The sequence below is a fragment of the Anolis sagrei genome, chromosome 5 (assembly GCF_037176765.1).
Source record: "Anolis sagrei isolate rAnoSag1 chromosome 5, rAnoSag1.mat, whole genome shotgun sequence".
NCBI classification, from domain to species: domain Eukaryota; kingdom Metazoa; phylum Chordata; class Lepidosauria; order Squamata; family Dactyloidae; genus Anolis; species Anolis sagrei.
In genome coordinates this window covers 157,150,278-157,173,077 of record NC_090025.1, presented here as the reverse complement: position 1 = coordinate 157,173,077, position 22,800 = coordinate 157,150,278, and the positions used below count along the sequence as shown (strand labels likewise).

The window sequence follows — 22,800 nt, the reverse complement described above, 5'->3', positions numbered from 1 at the left end:
CCTCCCCTTTTCAAAAAATCTGACTCAAAACAGCTTGCAATTTAATTTATTTGGTATAGCATTTACCTGGTATAGCAAGAATAATGGAATTAAAAAGATACAAAGCAATTTAAACATAGCACTTAAAAGGATAAAAAGCAATTAGAATGATAAAAAGCAATTAAAAACAGTTCAATTTAAAACCAAGGTCACAGGAACCTTGAGATTTTTTGACTTTCTCTGTTATGTGCAGGGACTTTATTATATTTCAACAGCTAAGAGGAAATTAGTCAAGTTAATGCTGGTAACAGTCTGAATTCCTTTTTTTAAAAGGAAAAGCCAGAGCAAAGTTGTGAGTTTTGTGAATTTGATAGATAGAAATGTGAATTAATTTCAGTGCTTGTTTGTTTGTGGAATTGACCATACAAGGTTATTTCATTCCATTTGCTCTCTCTTGTTCAGTACTGTGTAATTTTAGTTTCAGTGGATCCTCTTGGTTTCACACAAGACTTTTTTCTCAGCTCTAATACTGGTTCTAACCTTTTGGTAAAGCACATACTTTGTCACTGAGCGACAATCTCTTTCCTAATTATTTCATGTATCCTCAGGATTTTTGACCTTGAGCCTGATATTTTAATGTATAGATCTCTGAATACATGTTCAAAATATCATAAATAGCTGTTGGCTGCCAAGTAGATACTATATACTGTGCTTAATGCAAAATGTACAACCTGCTCCCTCTTTGAAAGTCTGCTAGTTTTTTTCAGTTGTTGTTTGGAAGAAAAGTCTTAATTACGCTACCTGTAATACTGATGAAATGCTTTGTTCTCCGAATTTTTCTGGCACCTGAGTATTATGTTTTCATTCAACTGAATTAGAAGGAGCTAATTGCATACCTGTTCAAATTATCAGCTTGTGAAGTTAGTGTTCTACTTAGAAGGATATGTAGATTAATGTATGCAGATTTTAAAACCAATGTATTCTACTTGAAGCCTCTTTTGAATACAGATGTCTTCTTAGGTTCATATTTCTTGGCTCTGAAAATTGACCCTGGCAATCAGTGCGCACCTCAGATATGAGGTAAGCATTATAAACTCTCCAACTTGCCCCTCTAAATTTTAATTTTACTCTAGATCAGGGAAGAATCACTCCTCCTTGAGCCTTCATCTCACCATCCTTTTCTCCATAGAACTCCTTCTGCTGCTTTCCCCTAAGTACAAAATTCTTGGAACAGGGCAGAGTAACCTTTCTGCAGCTTTTAACAGGTTGGAAAGTAAATGAGAGCCAGAACAAATGCTTGCAATATGTATGGCAGGCTAGAAGTTTTATGAAATGGTTTGGCAAAACATGCTGTCCTATGCTCCCACATTTAGTGATGTCAAAAGGTTCTATATGAGCTGAATTACCTTACAGTAAGCCATGAGATTTTCCAGTTTAGAGAAAAGCAATTGTATTTAGATCAATTTGACTATGTTGAGGCCCCAAAATGGAAAATACGGCTGATCAACAGTCAAGAGAATTTTTGTTAGACATCTTGGGAATCATGTACAATTTATTTTACTTTGTTGTTCTTATATGCCTTCATGTTGACCCCCATGTAGTAACCTTATTACATGGTTTACTTGGCAGATTTATATGGAAGAATTTTGCCTTGGCATTTGCCTTTCTCTAAGGCTGTGAGATTGCAATTTGCCTAAGTTCACCCAGTGGATTTTTATGGTTAAGCAGGATTTTCAAACCTACAACTAGTCTCATTCCATTATTCCATGTTGGTGCTCCTGTATTATTTTGCTATGGATAAAATATCCTAAAATCACCGTTTTCATAAAATTCTGCCTTGGAGCTATATATAAAGCAATCTGCTCATTTTTAAGATCAAGTTGCTTTTGTCCTCCTTTTAATTGTCTAAGGAGCCCCCAGTGGCACAGTGGGTTAAATCGCTGAGTTGCTGAACTTGCTGACTAAAAGGTCATAGGTTCAAATCTGGGGGGCGGGGTGAGCTCCTGCTGTTAGCCCCAGCTTCTGCCAACCTAGCAGTTCAAAAACATACAAATGTGAGTAGATCAATAGGTACCGCTCGAGCGGGAAGGTAACAGCACTCTATGCAGTCATGCCAGCCACATGACTTTGGAGTTGTCTACGGACAACGCCGACTCTTTGGCTTAGAAATGGAGATGAGCACCAACCCCCAGAGTTGGACACGACTGGACAACCTTATTGTCTCTTTGAAGGCTATATATATATAGGAAGACTTGATTTCAGATATTTTACATAGCTTAGAAAACATTAGACTCTGAAACAGTATGATATGAGTTGTAATCACAATTTTATTATACTGATTAGAAGAAGAAAAAGTTGAGTGAGATCCAAATAGCTTTTTCATGCCCAGTGAGATTTTTTTTTCAACAGCAGACCACTTCAGAATTTAGACAATTTCCTTCCGTTTCAGAACCAGATCATCATCATGTAATCTGGGAAATGACTTTCCAAGAAACATAAGCCCAAGCTCAGTCTGCTATGGAGACCTAATTGTACAGTTGATCCTATGCAGACATTTTTAAAACAAAGAGAAGACTACCTGCATACATTATTAAACAGATGACTAAGAGCCAATATTTACATTAAAATCAAATTCCCCATAAGATTAACTACTGTATCAGAAAAAGAAACAAAAAAGTAAAAAATGTGAGGGTTTAAAAATATTTTTATTTATTTTATCATTATTCAAAACATTTGTTATACATAATTTGTTATATAGCAGACTGTCTGAACTTCTGGCCTGAACATCTGTGGTTTGAATCTGTGAGATGGGGTGAGCTCCTATCTGTCAGCTCCAGCTTTCCATGCGGGGACATGAGAGAAGCCTCCCACAGTATGGTAACACATCTGGGCATCTCCTGGGCAACGTCTTTGCAGACGGCCAATTCTCTCACACCAGAAGCAACTTTCAGTTGCACAAGTCGCTTCTGACATGATAAAAAACCACCATGCTTCCCTCCCCAAGAGCCATTTCTTTCATATATATCATCTGTCCAAAATTACATTTCCTCTTGTGCAGGTAATTTTATGCCCTTCTTTTTTAACCCTCTTTCAATAAATTTTCTCCATGCATCATTAAAATAATTTTATTTCCATATCCCTCTTTTAACTTTTAATTTACATGTCAACTTATCATTTATTGCCAATTTCCATACCTCCTTATACCATTCTTCTATTTGTATATTTGTTTCCCTTTTCCATTCCCTTGATATAAGCAATCTTGCTATTGTTAATAAGTTTAATATCACATCTTTTTCCTCTTTTTTCATTATATAATAACTGTTTGTTATTATATAATAATAATAAAGGTATGCTAGGACTTCTTTCTATTTTAATATTCATTATATCCTCTATCTCTTTAAATGTATTTCCCCAAAAATTACTTATATATTTAAGACAAAGAGAAGACTCCTTGCATATGGTATTAAACAGATGACTAAGAGCCAATATTTACATTAAAATCAATTTCCCCATTAACTACTGTATCACAAAAGAAACAAAAAAAGTAAAAAAAAAGTGAGTTCACTATGATATGTGCGGACTGCAGCCAGGAAATCAGGAGACGCTTACTTCTTGGGGGGAGAGCAAGGTCCAATCTCGATAAAATAGTGAAGAGTAGAGACATCACATGGGCAATGAAGATCTGCATAGTTAAAGCAATGGTATTCCCCATAGTCACCTATGGATGTGAGAGCTGGACCATAGGGAAGGAAGATAGATGCTTTTGAACTATGGTGCTGCTAAGAAGGTTCTGAGAGTGCCTTGGACCGCCAGAAGATGCAACCAGTCCATACTTCAGGAAATAAAGCCCAATTGCTCATTGGAGGGAAGAATGTTAGAGGCAAAGATGAAGTACTTTGGCCACATCATGAGAAGAAAGGAAAGCTTAGAGAAGACAGTTATGCTGGGGAAAATGCTGGGGGGAAATTATGCTGGGGAATTATGCTGGGGGAAAAGGAAGAGGGGCCGAACAAGGGCAAGATGGATGGATGGCATCCTTGAAGTGACTGGATTGACCTTGAAGGAGCTGGGGGTGGTGACGGCCAACAGGGAGCTCTGGCGTGGGCTGGTCTATGAGATCACAAAGAGTCGGAAATGACTGAACGAATGAACAACAACAAATCACTATGATTTCTAAGACCTATTTTATTAAAAGTTATCATGATTACTATCCAAAATAATCTGTGTGCAATTCAGAAAGGATACATATGGCAGGTGAAATTAAATGGACTACTTGAAAGGAAGGTCACTGTTGTTCAGAGTAGTAACATAGATCTAAAATTAAGAGCAGATAGACTGCACAATGAAACAAATGACCTAATACATTGTATTTCACTGACAAAGAAACAATCAACTGTCTGGCAATTGTAAAATGAGCATGAAAGCATTTCAAAGCTCTAGAATTTAATAGAGCTGTTGGAGAGGAAAGAAATAATGTGTGTTAGTCCAATTTTCAAATGGATTTTTTTATTGTTCAGAAATATACATGAAAACTTGGATATTGCAGCTGGGATGTCACATATCAGCTGGGACATCAGCTCCATCCTTTCCTGGCAGCTGGAGGAGAAGAGATAAACTGGGATGGTTTAAAAGCAGCTGGATAGTTGGAGGATATGATTTCATTTTATTTTGGCTAATTTGGATGTTCCATGTAAAAGATTATTAGAAATTAAACTATATCCAGGTCACACTCAAGGAACTGAGGATTGATTAGGCTACCACCAAAATTAAAATGGATTATTTGAAGTTTAGCAGGTTTATGCTGAAGTAAACTGGAGTAGTCTGAATTCAAACTCAGGGCACAGAGTACAGAGGGTGTAAAGACCAACGTTTTTCAGGTAGTGCTGCCACCAATATTAGAACACTCTTCCCCAGTCTTGTGTATGGGGATACTTTGCAAGAGAGGCACACAGAGGCATTGGTTCATTAACAACAAAGAAAGATGTTTATTTGTTTACAGGCATTGAATCTTAGTGATTGCAGAATGGCATAAAGCTTAATGGTTACTTCAAATAGTTCAATACTTCAAAATTTCAGGTTCCAATTAACCTTTCAAAGTTCACAGGAAACTATTAGTCTTCCAGTAACTTGTTCCTAATCTCCAAACAGCCCACTTCCAGGATCTGATCTAAAATCCCACACTCAAACTATTTCTCTTCAACTGCTCACTGACTTTCCCTAACTGACTCCTGGCTTCAAAAATTCCAACCACTTTCTTCGACTGCCTCCCACCAACTGACTTTTGCCCCTCTCACTCTTTTTTCCCCTTCACTTGACCAAGCTCCGCCCACTTATCCTTTAGGGCTCCTAGCCAATCAAATGGCTTTCCACATTTCCTCCAGGCTGCCTTCTGGCTCCACCCCCCTCTTGGAAATGTCTTTACCTAAAATGGCTGCCTCTTAGCTCCCTTACAAAATGGATGCTAAGGTATTGGGCCTACACAGAGCTAACCCTGGTCTTGCAAGGTAGGACAGTTCATTACATTCCATCAGCAAACAAGGGGGCAAATTCCTGGTGACATTCAGACCTGGTCATGAGGTCACATGTCTTAGCTGCATTTTGTTTGGATTATTCTGATGTGTTGAAGAGTTTTCAAAAATCGCTGGTGATCCAGAATGAAGCAGCAAGAATTCTAGTGGGTACTCTGTTACAAGACCTTATTACACCTGTGACACAAGGTCTAACTAGTTATCTATTTGTTTCTGGGCCCAATTCACTGTGTAAATAGTGACTTAAAAACTCTTAAAAGCTCAGATCCCAGATGCTTTCTATACCACCTCTCTGCATTATCAGACTTCCTACCCTCAAAGATCAGGTTGAGAAGCCTGTGCTGGAGGAATAGTTGGTGGGCAGAAGAAAAAAGTACTCAGATATCTCACTTAAAATCAGGTATATCTTGCTCTGAGACATTGGGTTGATCCCTTTCTGATGCACCTTCCACACAACTGAATAAAATCCTACATTAACTGCTTTGAACTGAGATATATGGCGGTGTGGACTCAGATATTCCAGTTCAAAACAAATATTGTGAGTTATTCTGCCTTGATATTGTGGGTTATATGGCTGTGTGGAAGGGCCCATAATTGCTTTTCACCTTCCTGTGATGGAATTTCCATTCATGCAGTCTTTTTCTTTGTGAGTTATGGGTTATATTCTGTTTCTATTACCTGTTTTTATATTTTGTAATATCATTGTCTATTTTAATTGCTGTTGGCAGTTCCTAGTGATGTGAACACTAAAGGTATTCAGGTTTTCTATACATGAATAAATACTGATTAAAGACATTTCCTCAATACCTCTGAGGATGCTTGCCATAGATGCAAGTGAAACGTCAGGAGAAATGCCTCTAGAACATGGCTCTATAGCCCGAAAAAACCCAGAAGAACCTAATACTGATTACTATTTGTTGTTTTGACCCATTTCTTTCTCTGTTGTTTCTATCCATAATGCTTCACCGAGCACCAATCTAGACTTCCAGTGTAGTTTCAGGGGGCAGAAATTGCTGAAATGTAGTAACAAATTCCTAGTGCTCATGTGGTAGAATTAAATGTCACACTTTATCTATACAGTTATATTTTGTTGTTCCCATCCCTTTCCTTAAAAACACACAAAAAATTGAGAGACAGAACACAAACTGTGTTTCATTTTTTTGTTAAATGAAATGTGTTTGCATTAATTGAAAATTCAGATTAGATTTTTATTAAGATATCATTCGGAAATATAGAGTGCATCTATATTGTACAATTAATACGGTGTGACACCAGTTTATTTGTCATGGCCCAATGCAATGGAATAATAGGAACTGTTGTTTTGCAGGCTTTTAATCTTGTCTGCCAAATAGTGCTGTTGTCTCAACAAACTACAACTCCTCTGTTTCCATAGCATTGAACCATGGCAGTTAAAGTGGTGTCAAGCTGCATTAATTCTATAATGTAAATGCAGCCCAGATGTGATTTTTCTTCTGGCTCCTATTGCTATGGCAGTGGAGCTGCATGGCACTGTATTCCAGAGAGATGAGATGCTAATTTAATTTCTTTATTGGTAGCAGACAACCAAAACTTGCATAAATCTGATTTGATGAAGAAATCTCTACTCATTTGAAAACTATTAAACAAATATAAATCAGTTTCTAATTTATCAGTGGTCAGAAAAGCAAATTAGATGAACATCTGAGATGGAGTCTCTGACAGAACAGAAGTCACAAGGCTACAGTTGTAAGAATGTCTGATCAGATGACAGTCCCCTTTTAAGTAGATGTGTCCAGGTGCCAGAGATAATTTGTTTAGCAATTTGTTTCAAGCCAGCGAGCTGCCAATTGAAACATTAGTAATATTGTTTTGTATCATTTTTAAATTATCATTAATTCAGTCAACAAATATTACATACTCAGTCCTCCTACATGTTTAATTTGTTAGAGAAATTTGTCAGATCAAATTACTTGCTTCACAGAAAGTAATTGAACAATCATTTTCCTTTTCCAAATTGGGTGCTCTCACCCATTGTTAAGGGAATTGGAGGGAAACAGTAGACCTATGAGTCCTGGATCAGCTTAAACTTAAAGCGCTTAAGTGATATCATGAAAATGTCATTAAGTCATGCTGTGGTTGTCGGCAGAATGGAATTTCTTTATTCCTGTCCTTGGGATATTACCTACCTGTGATGACACACCTGAGCCTTTGGACAAACTATAGTGTCTGGCTTTACTCAGGGGGCTATCTGTATACCTTCTGTTAAGATTGAGACTCTCAACACACACAGGCACTTTAGGCAAGGTGCAAAGATAATCAAAATGAGTTTACTGAAAACAAGATGAATAAAGGGTTAACGCCACCTGAGACTATTATAAGGTAGCTTAAAACAATACATTACAAAAGAAGATTTTGCTGGTTGCAGTCATCTCTCTGGTGTCTTCTGCCTCTGGTACAAAGTGATGGTTTACAAGCTGTTGCTTATAAGTTGTCTCAATCTTCTTTCTTGTGAAACTTAAGCTGGTCAAAAGCTTCTGTTGTCATTGGGACTGATGGTATAAGAATACTGCTGAATGCAGGAACTAAGGATGCCTGTTTTTTGATTGCTTGGGCCTAGGATTACCAGACAATGCCCAAATCTCTGTTCACTGTAGCTCTGCTGCAGAAAAAAAGGAGTCCAGCAAAGGAGCTCTATACAGGCAAATGGAATAGACCAATTAAGGCTGGCGTATAGGGGTTTTATGCTCCACCCAAAAACTAATACAAAGGAAGGTATCTACACTATTGGGAAAACCTATAAACAGAGGGAACTAAAGCAAAAAAAAAGGAAAAGGAAGAGCCAAGGCTTCACACCTATCCCTTTCCCCATTTGGTGCCATCTGCAGATTACAAAGCTACTTATAAAGTGGTTACCACCAGGCCCAGGACAGAACCCCGAGACATTCTACCAGAACAAAGGGGAAAAGTGAGAGGAGAAGGGACTAGGACAGATTAAAGGCAGTTTATAGTTGGATGATATGGTTGCATTTTATTTTGGCAAATATGGATATTCCACCTACACACAATTCTAATCCAGAGTTGCCTAACTGTGACCTATAAGTTTTTCTTGAGCTTCAGATCTTAGGAGCTGTAATGTTCATGGCCACGATTTAGTGAGGTATCATGGGAATCACAGTCCAAAAATACATGAAAGGCTTTGTTATAGTAATATCCATAGGCCAAACTGTTATCAAACATTCTGTATTTCCTGGAAGCTCCTTTACTCATTTGGGTTTCATTGTTTTCAAATTTTCTATCAATCCTAATAATCACACTTAAACTGAAATCTGAAAATTTTGATTTTTTTTCTCCAGTATATTCCCCCACTACGTTATTTTTATTGTCTTTGGTCTTCCTTTGCATGTAAAGTAATAGGCTATCTAAATATATAGAGAGACACATTGCAGTCATGTTGTTATTGAGAGAAAAGTGGTGAATGTTCTTTTCTATAGAATGTGTCATCCTGCTTTCTTTTGTTGCTCTAGGCCAATAAGTTTTTTCACTTGTTTTGTAGTATCCATCCTTTCTAGTATCTTCACAGTGTTCAAAATGAACTGAAAAAGGACAACTGAAAGCAATCAAAGCATACTATAAAACTGCATAAAATGCAATAGAAATGCAGAGCAATGATATGGCAGACAGTGCAATAAGCATCACTTAAATTTAAGCAGCAAAGGCTTATCTAAATACAAAGGTCTTTGCTATATATTGGAATGCTTTCAGGAAGAGCATTATTAAATATTTTAAAATAGTTTCCCCCAGTCCAACCCCACCCTTTTGTAAACCTTCAGAGATAAAGCATCAGAGACTTGATAAATACTCTGCTCTTCTCCTCATTGTTGATTGTCAATCACTACAGAGAATATACAGCAATTATTGCTGGTGTTACATTTATAGATTGGTATTCTAGATATGTATCACTAAAATTTCTTCCTGGATCAAAGATAGAATTTAAATAGATTTGTAGCACAGGTGCTTGTTACCATAGCTATGGCACACATTTCAAGCTGGAGGTTTTATTCTACATGATGTTCTCTTGCTATGGCAACAGCAGTGCTTATTATTGATATAATGTGTTAGCTATAATTGATTCACTACATGTTAAGGCTTTTTTTTTTTTTACAAATATTACTCATCTAAGGAATCTATTCATGTATGTGGTGAATGCACATCTTTATTCTAGAATGGAGAACAATTCATTTATTGCCAATACTAACAGCAAAGAAAGTGGCAGTATTTAATATCATTTTTGGTATTTTAGTATTGTATTCAACTGTGTCTAGTATTTGATTCAAATATTCAACTGTATCTGATGCATGTGTGTGTCATATTCAGAAGTAGGGATTTTAGTCTGATGCAACACATACACCCTGGAGAATGGAATACAAAAGAAAAACATGTTTTTGTTTTTGTGATGATGTTTCTGTGTTGCCAGTGTATAGATTAGCGCTGATTGTCTTGCAAGCCATTTTGTTTTTATTTGCAATGCTTACAAAATTGCAATTTGAGGATAGGAGGCAATAGGAAAACAAAAGCTGGTGCTGTTTGAAAAGCAAAATGTAATACAAAATACATGTTACATGCTGCCACAAAGCTTTTCATTACTAAAACTCCTAAAAGAATGAGTCAATTAGCAAATTTGGATTGAGAATAAATTATAATTTTAAAAATACCTTAGAAGGGAAATGTTTTTCTGTTTTTCATTTCAAAATGGTTTTTTTTTAAAAAAAAAATAAACAAATTAAATTGGGCAGGAGTACATTGCTGTGTTCTTCCATTGGAAAAAGTATATTCCTTTAAAGGGAGGTTTTTGAGGTGTTTTTTTTTAAAGGTTCAGGCTTAATTGTATTAATAGTGCATCAAAGCCTGGATGAGACTTATTTAAACTGTATCTCATGTGCTGACTATTTATGATGACACTTTTGAAGGGGTTTTTATTTCTATTTTTAAATATATATATACACGCGCCTTTCCTTATAAACTAAGACAGGTATGGACAAACTAAAGTCCGGGGGCCGAATGCAGCTTCCTGGGCACGTACCTCCAGCTTTCCTCATTATCCCTGTCCTTTCAGCATAAGGACATGGTAACCTGCCTCATCCTTATGCAGAAAAGATAGGGGAGGAAGGCACACAGTAGCTGAAAGCCCTCTGGAACACTCTCAGGCACCACATGTCACACCTTCCTCCCAGCATAAGGATGGTGCAAGTAGTCCTGACCTTATGCCAAGAGCACAGCCTGAGGAAGGGACACAGCAGCTGAAAGCTCTCTGGAGCATTCTCAGCCATTGCCATAATACCGACAGGGCAACCTGAATATCAGGAGAGAAGGATCGGGGCAGACGCCCCATGTCTTGTTTCCCTCCCAGCATAAGAATGGAGTGAGCAGCTGCATCCTTATGCCAGGAGGACTACCTGAGGATGAAGTGCCCCCTGCCCCACCCCTTTCCAGTCCCACCTTCTCACAGGCCCTTTCCTGGTCGGGCCCTCTTGGTCAGGCCCACAATGTGGCCTCTACGCAAAATAATTGTGGTTTTACTATTGTAATTGTTTGTATTGGCATCGTATTGGTGCCCAATAGGGCTGGGCGGTTTTGTTCGTTAATTTCGTAATTCGTTATTAATTCGTTATTTTTTTTTTATAATGAAGCGATATTGAACCATTCAGGAGCAACTAAAAAACGAAACGAATTTTTCCAATTCGTTTCGTAATCGTTTCGTAATCGTTTCGAAATCGTTTCGTTATTATTTCCGCATGTCTGGTGCAAGTTTTAGGGTTGCTGTTTGTTTTATCAGTGAAAAAAAATATAATTATCACACCAACAGTCAACAACAGAGGCAGAGAGTTTTTTTAGCGTATTGCGCGATCGCGCCCGCCATTAACGAATCGATTAGTAATTGTTTCGTAATTGTTTCATAATTTCCGAAATTTCGTAAATTTTGAACTTTTTTTAAGGAAAATTTCAGAATTCTTTTAAAAATCGAAATGCAAAAACCCCCTAAAAACGAATCGAGTTTAGAAACAAATTTTTCCGTGGTTGCCCAGCCCTAGTGCCCAACGTAAGGCATTGAATCTTGCCATTATTTATGGGTAAACCGCTTTGAGTTCCCCCAGGGGTGAGAAAGGCGGTATATAAATACTGTAAATAAATTAAATAAATAAATACTGGCTTGCCTTGGGCCTATTAGGATGTTCCTGTGCTGATACTACAATCCAGCTTGGAACTGGTTTGAGACCAAGAAGTTTATTACATTTGCCAAGAAATCTGGTTTCAAACCACTTTGCAGACCCCCCCCCCCCCAATTTCCTGCAAATTATTATACAGAAGACATACACATGGGGGGGGGGGTGACAGTTAGCAGTGAAAGTAACCAATTCCCCCTTCCAGGCGGTCGATTAGCCCACTCCTGCCCAGTTATTCCCTTGGGATGCTTTTTAGCAGCCCTCATTCAGGATTCTTTACCGTGCCTCAGTAGGGGCAGGTGTCTACAATGTGCTCCACATTTTGTGGGGACGATTTAGCTCTGGATCAGGTGTACACTGGCATCTGCTCCAGCACATTTTTGGGTTGAATCCTTACATGCCTGCAGCAGTGCATATTGGCCAAGTCAGCTTCAAAATGCATTATTTGGTCAGTGTAGGAGGGCCATTTGGCCTCCTTAGCTTTGGGGAAAACTCTAGAGGGGGCATGTTAATAGTTTCTCATACACAGAGAAGTGTTGTATCTTGAAGGTTAGCAATTGCATTGCAGCGTAAGTATTAATCAACTCAAGCCCATTTCATCAATGTTATCCAATTCTCTATTAGTTCTGTTCAGCTGTCTGCATAGATGTATCTGCCAAATGAGAGTTGTACTTGTGCATCTGAAAAAGTGGACTTTAGATTCAAAAAATATTGTGCCATAATAGATTAGTTAGTTTTTCAAGTCTTAGAAGGCTATAGTGTTGACTATAGTGGGGGGTTTATAAGGTCTAAAACATGATATTCTGGGCTGTGTTGTTGGGATGATCATATGTTTTGTGTGCCTTCAAGTTATTTTTGACTTATGACAACCCTAAGGCAAACGTATCACAGGGTTTTCTTGGCAACATTTCTTCCTCTGAGGCTGATAGTGTGTGATTTGTCCAAGGTCACCCAGTGAGTTTCCATCATTGAGCAGGGATTAACTCTCCAGAGTCATAGTCAAACGCTCAAACAACCATACCACTGTGGTTCCCATTTCACAATGTACCCAATCCAATATATTGAAGACACATTGCAGTTAAAGATGTCTGTTTATATTGTAGAGAAGTTTTTGATTAAAATTGTAAATTGAAAGGAATACTATATTTTACAGGAACCCAGCAAACATCAATTGAAAGTGAGCATCTTGAAGCCTATCCTTCTGAGCAGTTTGCTGGTCTGCTTCATGGATCATCACCTGCTTGTGACCCACCTGATAATCCACTTCAGCTATACAGAAAAGCAAGCCCATCTGATGAATTACATAATGACAGTAGCTTGAACCTGAGTATTTTGAATCCAATGCAGTTACAGCAAGAATGCAGCACTGACCCTCCAATTAAAAAGAAAAAACCACTTGTTTCAAACAGAACTGTATTTCTTTCAAAAAATAATCTAGGAGAAACTAAAACACTGGCTGGCATTACAAGAACTGGGGATCAATGGATTGTGAATGCTGCAGGGTTTGTGGAACGTGCTTGCACGCTAGGAAGAATAAAATCTTTGCCAAAGACTCTTCTTGACATGCATTTATCCAAATATGTTTCAAAATCTGACTCTAACCTTATTTCCTATCCACCTACTGAACAAAAAGCAAGAAGAAATTGGAATGAATCTATACCAGACCCTGAAAACTCTAAAGGAGCATCTGAAAGAACACCATCATTTACTTCTGAGTGGGAAGAAGTAAGTTTTTATCTTTTTTTATACAGGGATTCATATATGAAATATTAAAACTGTGTTGGGTTAGGACCTTAGGTAGCAAGGGCTGAGAAAGATCCCTGCCTGGGTTTCTTCTTACCATAATCACAGTAGATATATTGTGCTTAATGGGAAAAGAAGACACTAATAGGTATAGAGACTGTTTTCTGTGGTCACGGTGCATATTGCACCTTTTAATGGTGTGTCCACATACATATGTGTTTTCCCCTCAGTAGCTTTCCATGTCATTTCCAGAAAGCCACCCTTGAAACTAGCATTCTTTAAAAATATTTCAAAATGAAGTTGTAAAGCCAAGAGTTTCAAAACTTATTTTTCATGTGGCATCAGGAGTTGTTGCCAGGAAAGTGCAAAAAGGATGCATATATGCAAGCCTTTGCACATGCCCAAAAGTGTGCTTTGCTTTTTAGGAAAATTAAAAGTCAGACTGTATCTCCCCAAGAATCTGTAATATAATATGCCATATACCTGCTAAATATACAGAACAAATTCAGAGGTTTTTGTTGCCAAGTCACATACGTAATGGATATTATCTCCATCAAGAAATCAGTCATCTAGATGTAATCTATGGCATGCTGCAGCTTTCAGGTGAAAGCCTACTAATACCCTCCATAGCAGTTTGTAAACTCAAGGAATTATCCAGAGTTGTTGTCGTTGTTACTACTATTACTATTATATAATTTAATACAAACAAAAGTACTTTTCTGTTATTTCAGGAAAAGCCAACTGTATCTACCAGTTTACCCATAACAAAGTACAACAGAAGAATATGCAGGCATAATGGTTCTGGGTGAAACCAGGTTAATTGAGCTAATTGTTGCCGACTTGTACGCTGCCCTGAGTCACCTTCAGGCTGATATGGGCGGGATACAAATGTTGTAAAATAAATAAATAAATAGTCCATATGCACTTTCTGTAAAGAATATATACTTTTTTATTAGCAATCGTTGTATAAGAATAGAAAAGAATGGAGCCTATTAAAATATTAGCATGTGTTATATTAAGTATGCATTTATTTACAATGTGAAATCTTTGATCAGAGAAAATACTTTATTTATTTTGTCAATCAACTCACTTTTTCTATTCATATAAGCTGTAGATCTGAATTAGGAGCACTTTACATTCAATTAAATGACTCCTATATGGTTGGAATTATATATGATGAATATTTTAACTATTTTAAAGTGAATGAGACTTAAGCAGTCAAGGTTGAAGTGCCTTTCTTCTTCATGGTCTCTGCAAACCATTCAAAAGGTTTCTTCTTATTATTATTTTTCCTGTGTATGGTTTGCAGTGATGCCATTATCCTTTAACGAAATTCTATATTTTGCTTCCATGCTTAAAAACATTTAACAATGCTTAATGTCAGACTTAATCTTTTCCTTATCTTTTCCTTGAAGATTGATAAAATTATGAGTTCCATAGATGCTGGTATAATCACGGGACTGGGAGAGATTAGCAATGGTGTACCAAGTAAGTTCTTTTTGCTTTCAGATTATTTAATTAATACATGTTTTGAAAGGTGGGACGATAGTAAAAAATATCAGATGTTTTGAAATAATTTCATTTCATCAACTAGAGTTAATCTGATGCTGATTATTTTACCAACCTACAGAAAAACTAAACCTCTAAAGCAGATAAGAATTTAAAATATGTTATGGTTGTTACTTTTCATGTGACAGATTCATTAATCCTGTGTTTCTAAATGTTGAGCACTAGTTTCCAGAGTCTCCATCTTAATTATGTAAATGGGTGCTGTAAATACAAAGGGAGAGCAGATTCATGTCCTGATGGGCCTGTGTCATCTAAGCCCACTACTAAAGTGGTCAGATTGCTAAAACCAGTGAGTTCATAACTGGTTCTAGATGGTTGACAGTACTTTGATGAGGTTTCATGCAAGGTGCCCAATTCCCCTATGCTGTATTTGTTTACTCTTGGGAGCAAACTTCAGTGTATGTGCACATGCAGTGATTTCCATCAGTTGGGTGTTCATTAGTAAAGCAACAATTTTCTTCTGTAGTGAGAATCTAGGAAAGGGAGGGAAGGAGAAAGGGAATTATTAGGAATGTACTAAGAACAGCAAAGATCTCCAAGGAGAAAGTATTTCTGTTCATTTTTTTTCTGCAACTGGCCAATGGTAAAAGGAATGATGATATGGCGATCATTTCACAGTCCTTGGATAATGCCAAGTCCTTAGGTAGAGGAGCTGGAAATTCACAGAACAATTAAGAAAAAACATTGGGTAAAATAACCACTGCTGGGTTGAATGTGGGTGATCTAGATTTTGCTGTGTTCAATAAAGTGTGTTACACCTATTGGATTCCTGTTGATAATTTACACTTCCATAACATTTCCGAGCTTTTTAATTGCTTTTTAACTTTTGTATTCTACCTTTTAAACTTGCCTAGTGTGGAGTGTTAACCTCCTTAAGTCCCCATAAGGAGAAATGCGGGGAATACATAAAGATGATGATGATGATGATGATGATGGCAAGTACTGCTGCTGCTGCTGCTGCTGCTGCTACTACTACTTTGGCCTGGGGGTAGAAACAATATCAGAAAATATTCAAACATTGGGTTGTAGGTTTTTCGGGTTATGTGACCATGTTCTAGAAGCATTCTCTCCTGACGTTTCACCTGCACCTATGTCAAGCATCCTCAGAGTTTGTGAGACTGTGACCTCACAACCTCTGAGGATGCTTGTCATAGATGCAGGTGAAACGTCAGGAGAGAATGCTTCTAGAACATGGCCATATAGCCTGAAAAACCTTCAACAACCCAGTGATTCCAGCCATGAAAGCCTTCAACAATATATTCAAACATTATTTTAAAATACTTTTGAGTATCAAGAAATCCTAATGAGAAGATTCCTGGACTGATGGGAATCTTCACAATTCAGAATGTATTCTGCACAAAATTCACATGTTATTTTTGCACAAAAAAAACCAAACATTTTTTGCACAGGAAACAGCTTTTTCTATGATGATAGTATTTCTGCATGGAACTAAGTTGCAAATTGTGAATAGGCTTAAAAAACCACTTGGTTTTTAAAGCCTGTCATAGTGGGAAGAAAAATGCTAAAATTACTCATTGCTTCCCTCAAGAAGAAAATTACTTCCAAATTACATCCCTGTGATTTTTGCAAGGATATATAGTAGTAGTTGGAGAAATACAGACAGTCATTGTTGTCATGTGAAAAAGCTCCCCTGCTAGCTGCCCTACAGCTCACAAGGTGTTTTTTTTTCTGAATAACAAGAACATTCCCTCCCGTCTCCTATTGCCACTGGGCCAATAACAATTTTACTTTTGCTGCAGCTTGTGCCATTCCGCAACAGTCCGAGTGTGGCTTCCATATCTGGCTGAGTGTTTCCATAAATATCTTAATATGGTAATAGTTCAAAAGTAAAAAATGACTCATTCACTCTTGGAACTCTAAATGGCTAGGAGCTAGAAATGGAAGCCCTAGTTAGAACATGTGTACTTTGTTTCTTGTTACTACATGAATAATATCCATTGTTAAAGATGCAGGTTACTTTTTAAAATGGCTGGTTGTTTGTCCCTTGATCATTGATAGCCTACATGGTAGTTTTCGGAACATGTATCTTTAAGAAATCTTTCTCCATATTTTTGATTATTTTGATTATAGAAAGCAATACCATCACAAAATTTGGAGGCATTCAGTATGTCCTTTTTCTTACATCAGTCTAGCACTGATAAAAACAATGGTGTTCAAGTAGTATGTTTGTTTTAGTAAACTGTGTGAAAGGTCAGTGCTTTCATAATGTTCATTATGGAACCATGTGAGCAGTTCCATGCTTTAAATCAGGGGTTCTCGAACTTTTTCAGCCACGGAGCCGTTTTTGAAGCAAACATTTCTCGTGGAGCCCCAAGAAATGTTTATATATTATATGTTATATATATAATGTGTGTATATATATTAGACATGGGCAAACTTTTATCACAGATTGTTCCAGGTTGCTTATTTGTTCAATGCCTGGCTTCTGAATGCTTACGTCAACAAACTGAGGCAGTGGCTTCAATAAATGCATCTGCCAAGGTCTCTTTAAACTTTCTGGAAGAAATTTGTTAGAGGAATAGGTGTCTGGGAATGGATTCATTGAAGTCACCTTTCTTCCTACTCTTTTATTCTTGTTATTTCTGTCTTTACTTCCACTATTTGTAAAATTGCAAAAATTGATCCTATAGAATCTTCGCCAAAGTTCATCAAATGTGTGTGTGCGCACACTATAACAGTTCAATAAAGTAGTATTTCTCTGGTTACTATGCACTGTATGGTTTCAGGGAAATCCCATGTCAATATCATACAGCCTAATCATATTCAAACATTGTTGTCATATTTATTTCCCTTTTCCTTTTTTTAAGAGTACAGAGTAGCTTACATTGTATCCTTCTATTCCATGTTATCCTAAGAACAACCCCTTGAGGAACATAAGGCAAAGAATCAGTGATAGTATTGAGCACTGCTAAGAAAAAAAAACCTTTAAAAGCCTGTTATTAGCAAGATCATGCTGCAGAAAATATGGCACAAAAACACTTATCATCATTTCACTGTATTTTGGAAATTTGAATAAACACTGCCAGAGATTCCACAGGAAAAGTAGTAGTAAAGTTGACAGCAAATCCTTTGGTGCTCCAAAACACAGAAATGAAAATAAAAATATTTTTGTGGCAATATAATGGTCCTTCACAATTTTAATTATGTAACAAGATTTTACAAATACCAGGCCCAGGCGCTACGTTTGTGGTGCATGGAAATGCATTTTCCCTCTTCACTGCAGAATTTGAAGAAGAAACAAAGAAACTGATTAATCAAGTGGGATCCACATATTCAGATCAAATATCTGATAGCTTGAAGGCACAAATTAATTTTCCCAGATGAAAAAAATGACTGCAGATGAATGACTACAAGTCATTCATCGAAGAAGCCATAGGGAGGAGGGAGCAAGCTTGTTTTCTGCTGCCCTGGCTTCAAACTACAGGAAAGGAGATTCCACCTGAACATTAGGAAGAACTTCCTAACTCTGAGAGCTGTTTATTAGTGGAGCTCTGCCCCAGAATGTGGTGGGGGCTCCTTCTTTGGAGGCTTTTAAACAGAGACTGGATTGTCATCTACCAGGGGTGCCTTGAATGTGATTTTCCTTATTCTTGAGAGGGGGTTGGACTGGATGGCTCACATGGTCTCTTCCAACTCTATGATTCTATGACTACAAAAAATCAGTGTGATTTCTTGAGATTCCTGACAAGACTGGACCCTTCTTCCTCAAGATATGTAAAAGCTTAAGTAACAAGCTATGCAAGTGATCTGCCATTTTTTATCTTCAGTATCTATTAGAAATTGTATGATGGATTTGGGATGACTGCACATAGCAGTTTAAAAGCAATTTTAATAAGGACTCGGATGAAGCTGTTCCTATTGTTACTGTAGTTCTCTGCCTTCATTTAACTCTGCCATTTCCTAATGTGAATTGTGGAAATGTTCCCTAAATTTCCCTTTATCAAAAATAAGTCAAGATCCACAACTTTACAATTCACCCCATCATTGTTACCAGTTCTATGCACAAAAGATTAGCTTTTCAGAGAAATAATGCTTGATTATGTAATTTCTGAATTTGCTGACAAGAGAAATAGAAAAAAAATCTTTTAAAATAGTCTGAACCTAGGTTATCACTGTATGAGTGTTAATATTTTCTTCAACTCTCTTCATAAAATGTTAACATTCTGATGTCAAATAGATCCCTATTTCTGAAATACTTATAGCTAGTACATACATTTTTCCATCTGAAGGAAAAATAAATGATGAGAAGGAAGTATCAGGAAGGGAATCCAAAGTAACAGCTTGCTCCAGAGCTCTGGAGCCCAGATTAAATCCATTTTAATTATGCAGGACCTTTTATAAGGAGACCTTAATGTGGAAAAACAAAGTCTGTACTTTCTCTCCATCTGATTGATAACTCCTTCTGTCTTTCTGTTTTTCTTTCCTTTCCCTTTCCATCTGTCAGAGGTCCTGCAACTAACTCTCTTTTCATTATTCTCTCCCTACACTTTCCTGTTTCCACTATTACTCCATTCCCCCCTCCAACAAACCGCTGCTGCTCCTTTTTAGTCCCCACTACTTAGCTTTCCTTTTATGCCACACATCATTTTTTCTGAATTCGCTTCCTCTCTTCTTTCCTTGACATTGCTTACAATGGAGAGCTGCTGATCCCAAACATAATATTACTGCAATATGACAGGAATGCAAAATGGTTTGTTAGTCTAGTAGGAAGAGTTGCAGATTATAGGGAGCAGGAAAAAGAAAGTGTCTTTCTATATTTTTGTTTCCTGATACATTCTTGTACAATGCAGGGAGAAGGAGTGTTTGACTTCACAGCATGCATCCTTGCCCCTCAAATAATTACTATAAATTGACAACAGTTTGAGCAGACCACTTCCTTCTCAACCCTATTTTCCTGTAGTTATTGACTGACATCCTCACATTTTGAGTCTCAATTGCTCTCAGCTATAGACTTAATTGATAGAATCTGACAGTGTGCCTGACATACAGAGTTGATGTAACAATTACTGAGATAATGTATGTGAAGTGCATTCAGTACTTTACATAGTACACGGCTGACTATTATAGAACTGCAGTATGGTTAATTTTTGCACTCAAGCTGGTACTGTGAATTTCTTTTTCAAAACACAAAGGGCATTGTAGGCTCTAAACTCTACCAGAATTTCAATAGTTTTGGGGGACACTCTGCTGTTCTCCTGAACCTTACAGCTGTTTGCAGTTGACACTCAATTTTGGTGGGGGTTTTTTTCTTGTCAGACCAACTTGAGAAACTGTGAGAGAATTGGCCGTCTACAATTCTGCCCAGATGTTTTGATGTTTTAACATCCTTGTGGGAAGCTTCTCTCATGTCCCTGCATGGGGAGCTGGAGCTGACAGAGGGAGCTTATCCATGCTTTCCCTGGATTTGAACCTCTGACCTGTCAGTCTTCAGTCCTGCCAGCACAAGGGCTTAACCCATTGTGCCACTGGGGCCTCATTTTGGCAGTAATAGTGTGTGAAGGGGTTTGTGTCTTCCCGCATTCCTGATATGCAGTTTTCCTTCAGAGAATAGTTGTAGATGACTTTGGGAAATCAGTTGTATCAAATCAGCTCTTAACCGATGCTTACTTTGGAGGAGTCATATTCAGATTTTAGCACCTGTCTCACCTCTGGGTAACCTACTGAACTACACATATGTAGGACTTCCCAGAGACTTGGAAAAAGAAACATTGCTGACCTGTTGTTTTTTGGGTCATTTTTGTGTTTTCTGTTTTTATTTTCATTTTTGAATCCCAGATGTTTGATCCAAGTAATTTATTTAAATTATTTAACCAATTAATTTTACTAAAGATTAATCATTATTTTATAACATAGAAGTACAGATGGCTGATATTTTAGTGAACCTTTCCTAAAGACAGATAAATGTACATTACTAATCAAATGTCATGACAGAATATGGTTGTGGAGCGAATTCTGCTTCTGTTAGGATATCAACACAGAGAAAAATTCAGAATTTTATATGACTAATGCCATCTCTATTTTTTTTTCAGTTGTATTATTTCATTAAAATAAGATAATCTAAAATATCAATTACCACTAAATTATTTCCACAATGTCACTGAAATATACCAATATGTGCCACCATAATGATAAATTGATAGCCAAGAATGTATGCTACTCCATATTTTGTATTTCCATTTATGCTACGAGTATACCTCAGTTAATGAAGTAGAAGTGTTATTGTGTATTATGTCTTAAGAGAAAAAATTGGTGCCAGAGAGAAACATGGCAAAAATAAGCTAGGTTCCTATACCACCAAAAAGAGAGAGAGAGAGAGAGTTAGTTAAATATGTTTCATCAATATTTTTATCTAGTAAGCCTTGCTTAGGTAAATAGAAACATTTTGAACCTTCTAGAGACCACTTGAAAGCTTCTTCCAAAATCCATCCAGGAATAATTGTTTTTCTTTCTCCAACCTCCACAATGCATATGGTTTCCATTTTGGTGGTTGATTGTGTACCCTACACTTGTAAAAAAAATTCTGTGGGAGGTGATGAGACAGGCTTGTCTCCTTTTCTACATACTCTCTATATTCACATGTGCTTAGTCAGGAATCCTGGAGACAGATTCTGTTCTTCAGGGAAAAAAAGAGGACCCAAAGAATTACTGTCCAGTTAGCCTGACATCAATACTAGGAAAGATTCTGGAGCAGATCATTAAGGAAGCAGTCTGCAATCACTTAGAAAGGAATGCTGTGATTACTAAAAGTCAGCATGGATTCCTCAAAAACATGTAATGTCAGACTAATCTTACCTTTTCTTTTGAAAGAGTTACAAACTTGGTAAATGTAGGGAATGCTGTGGATGTAGAATATCTGATTTCAGTAAGGCTTTCGACAAAGTACCCCATGACCTTTTTGCAAGCAAAGTGTGCAAATGTGGGCTAGGCAATGCTACTGTCAGGTGGGTCTGTAACTGGTTAAATGACTGAACCCAAAGGATGCTCACCAACGTTTCCACTTCATTCAGGAAAGAAGTAACTAGCAGAGTGCCACAGGGTTCAGTACTGGGCCCAGTACTGTTCAATAGCTCTATTAATGACTTGGATGAAGGTTTAGAGGGCATTTTTATTAAGTTTGCAGATGGCACCAAATTAAGGGGGATAGCTAATACTCCAGAGAACAGGATCAGAATTCAAAATGACCTTAACAGGATAGAGAGCTGGGCCAAAACTAACAAAACGAATTTCAACAAGAACAAATGTAAGATACTACATTTCAGTAAGGCCTTCGACAAGGTCCCCCATGACCTTCTGGCAAGGAAACTAGTCCAATGTGGGCTAGGCAAAACTACGGTGAGGTGGATCTGGAATTGGTTAAGTGGACGAACACAGAGAGTGCTCACTAATGCTTCCTCTTCATCTTGGAAAGAAGTGACAAGTGGAGTGCCGCAGGGTTCCGTCCTGGGCCCGGTCCTGTTCAACATCTTTATTAATGACTTAGATGAAGGGCTAGAAGGCATGATCATCAAGTTTGCAGACGACACCAAATTGGGAGGGATAGCCAATAGTCCAGAGGACAGGAGCAGAATTCAAAACGATCTTGACAGATTAGAGAGATGGGCCAAAACTAACAAAATGAAGTTCAACAGTGACAAATGCAAGATACTCCACTTTGGCAGAAAAAACGAAATGCAAAGATACAGAATGGGTGACGCCTGGCTCGAGAGCAGTACGTGTGAAAAAGATCTTGGAGTCCTCGTGGACAACAAGTTAAACATGAG

The 22,800-nt window shown here is 37.5% G+C and overlaps 1 protein-coding gene across 4 annotated transcripts in view; it reads left to right on the top strand.

Annotated features, from left to right (window-relative positions):
• ANKS1B (ankyrin repeat and sterile alpha motif domain containing 1B) overlaps window positions 1-22,800 on the top strand; it is a 396,936-nt gene that overhangs the window by 118,355 nt on the left and 255,781 nt on the right. For all 4 annotated transcript variants that reach the window (XM_060777255.2, XM_067469140.1, XM_067469138.1 and 1 more), the window contains 2 exons: window positions 12,861-13,432; window positions 14,866-14,938. In XM_060777255.2, the coding sequence (XP_060633238.2) occupies window positions 12,861-13,432; window positions 14,866-14,938 (645 nt within the window). The remainder of the gene's footprint in view (window positions 1-12,860; window positions 13,433-14,865; window positions 14,939-22,800) is intronic.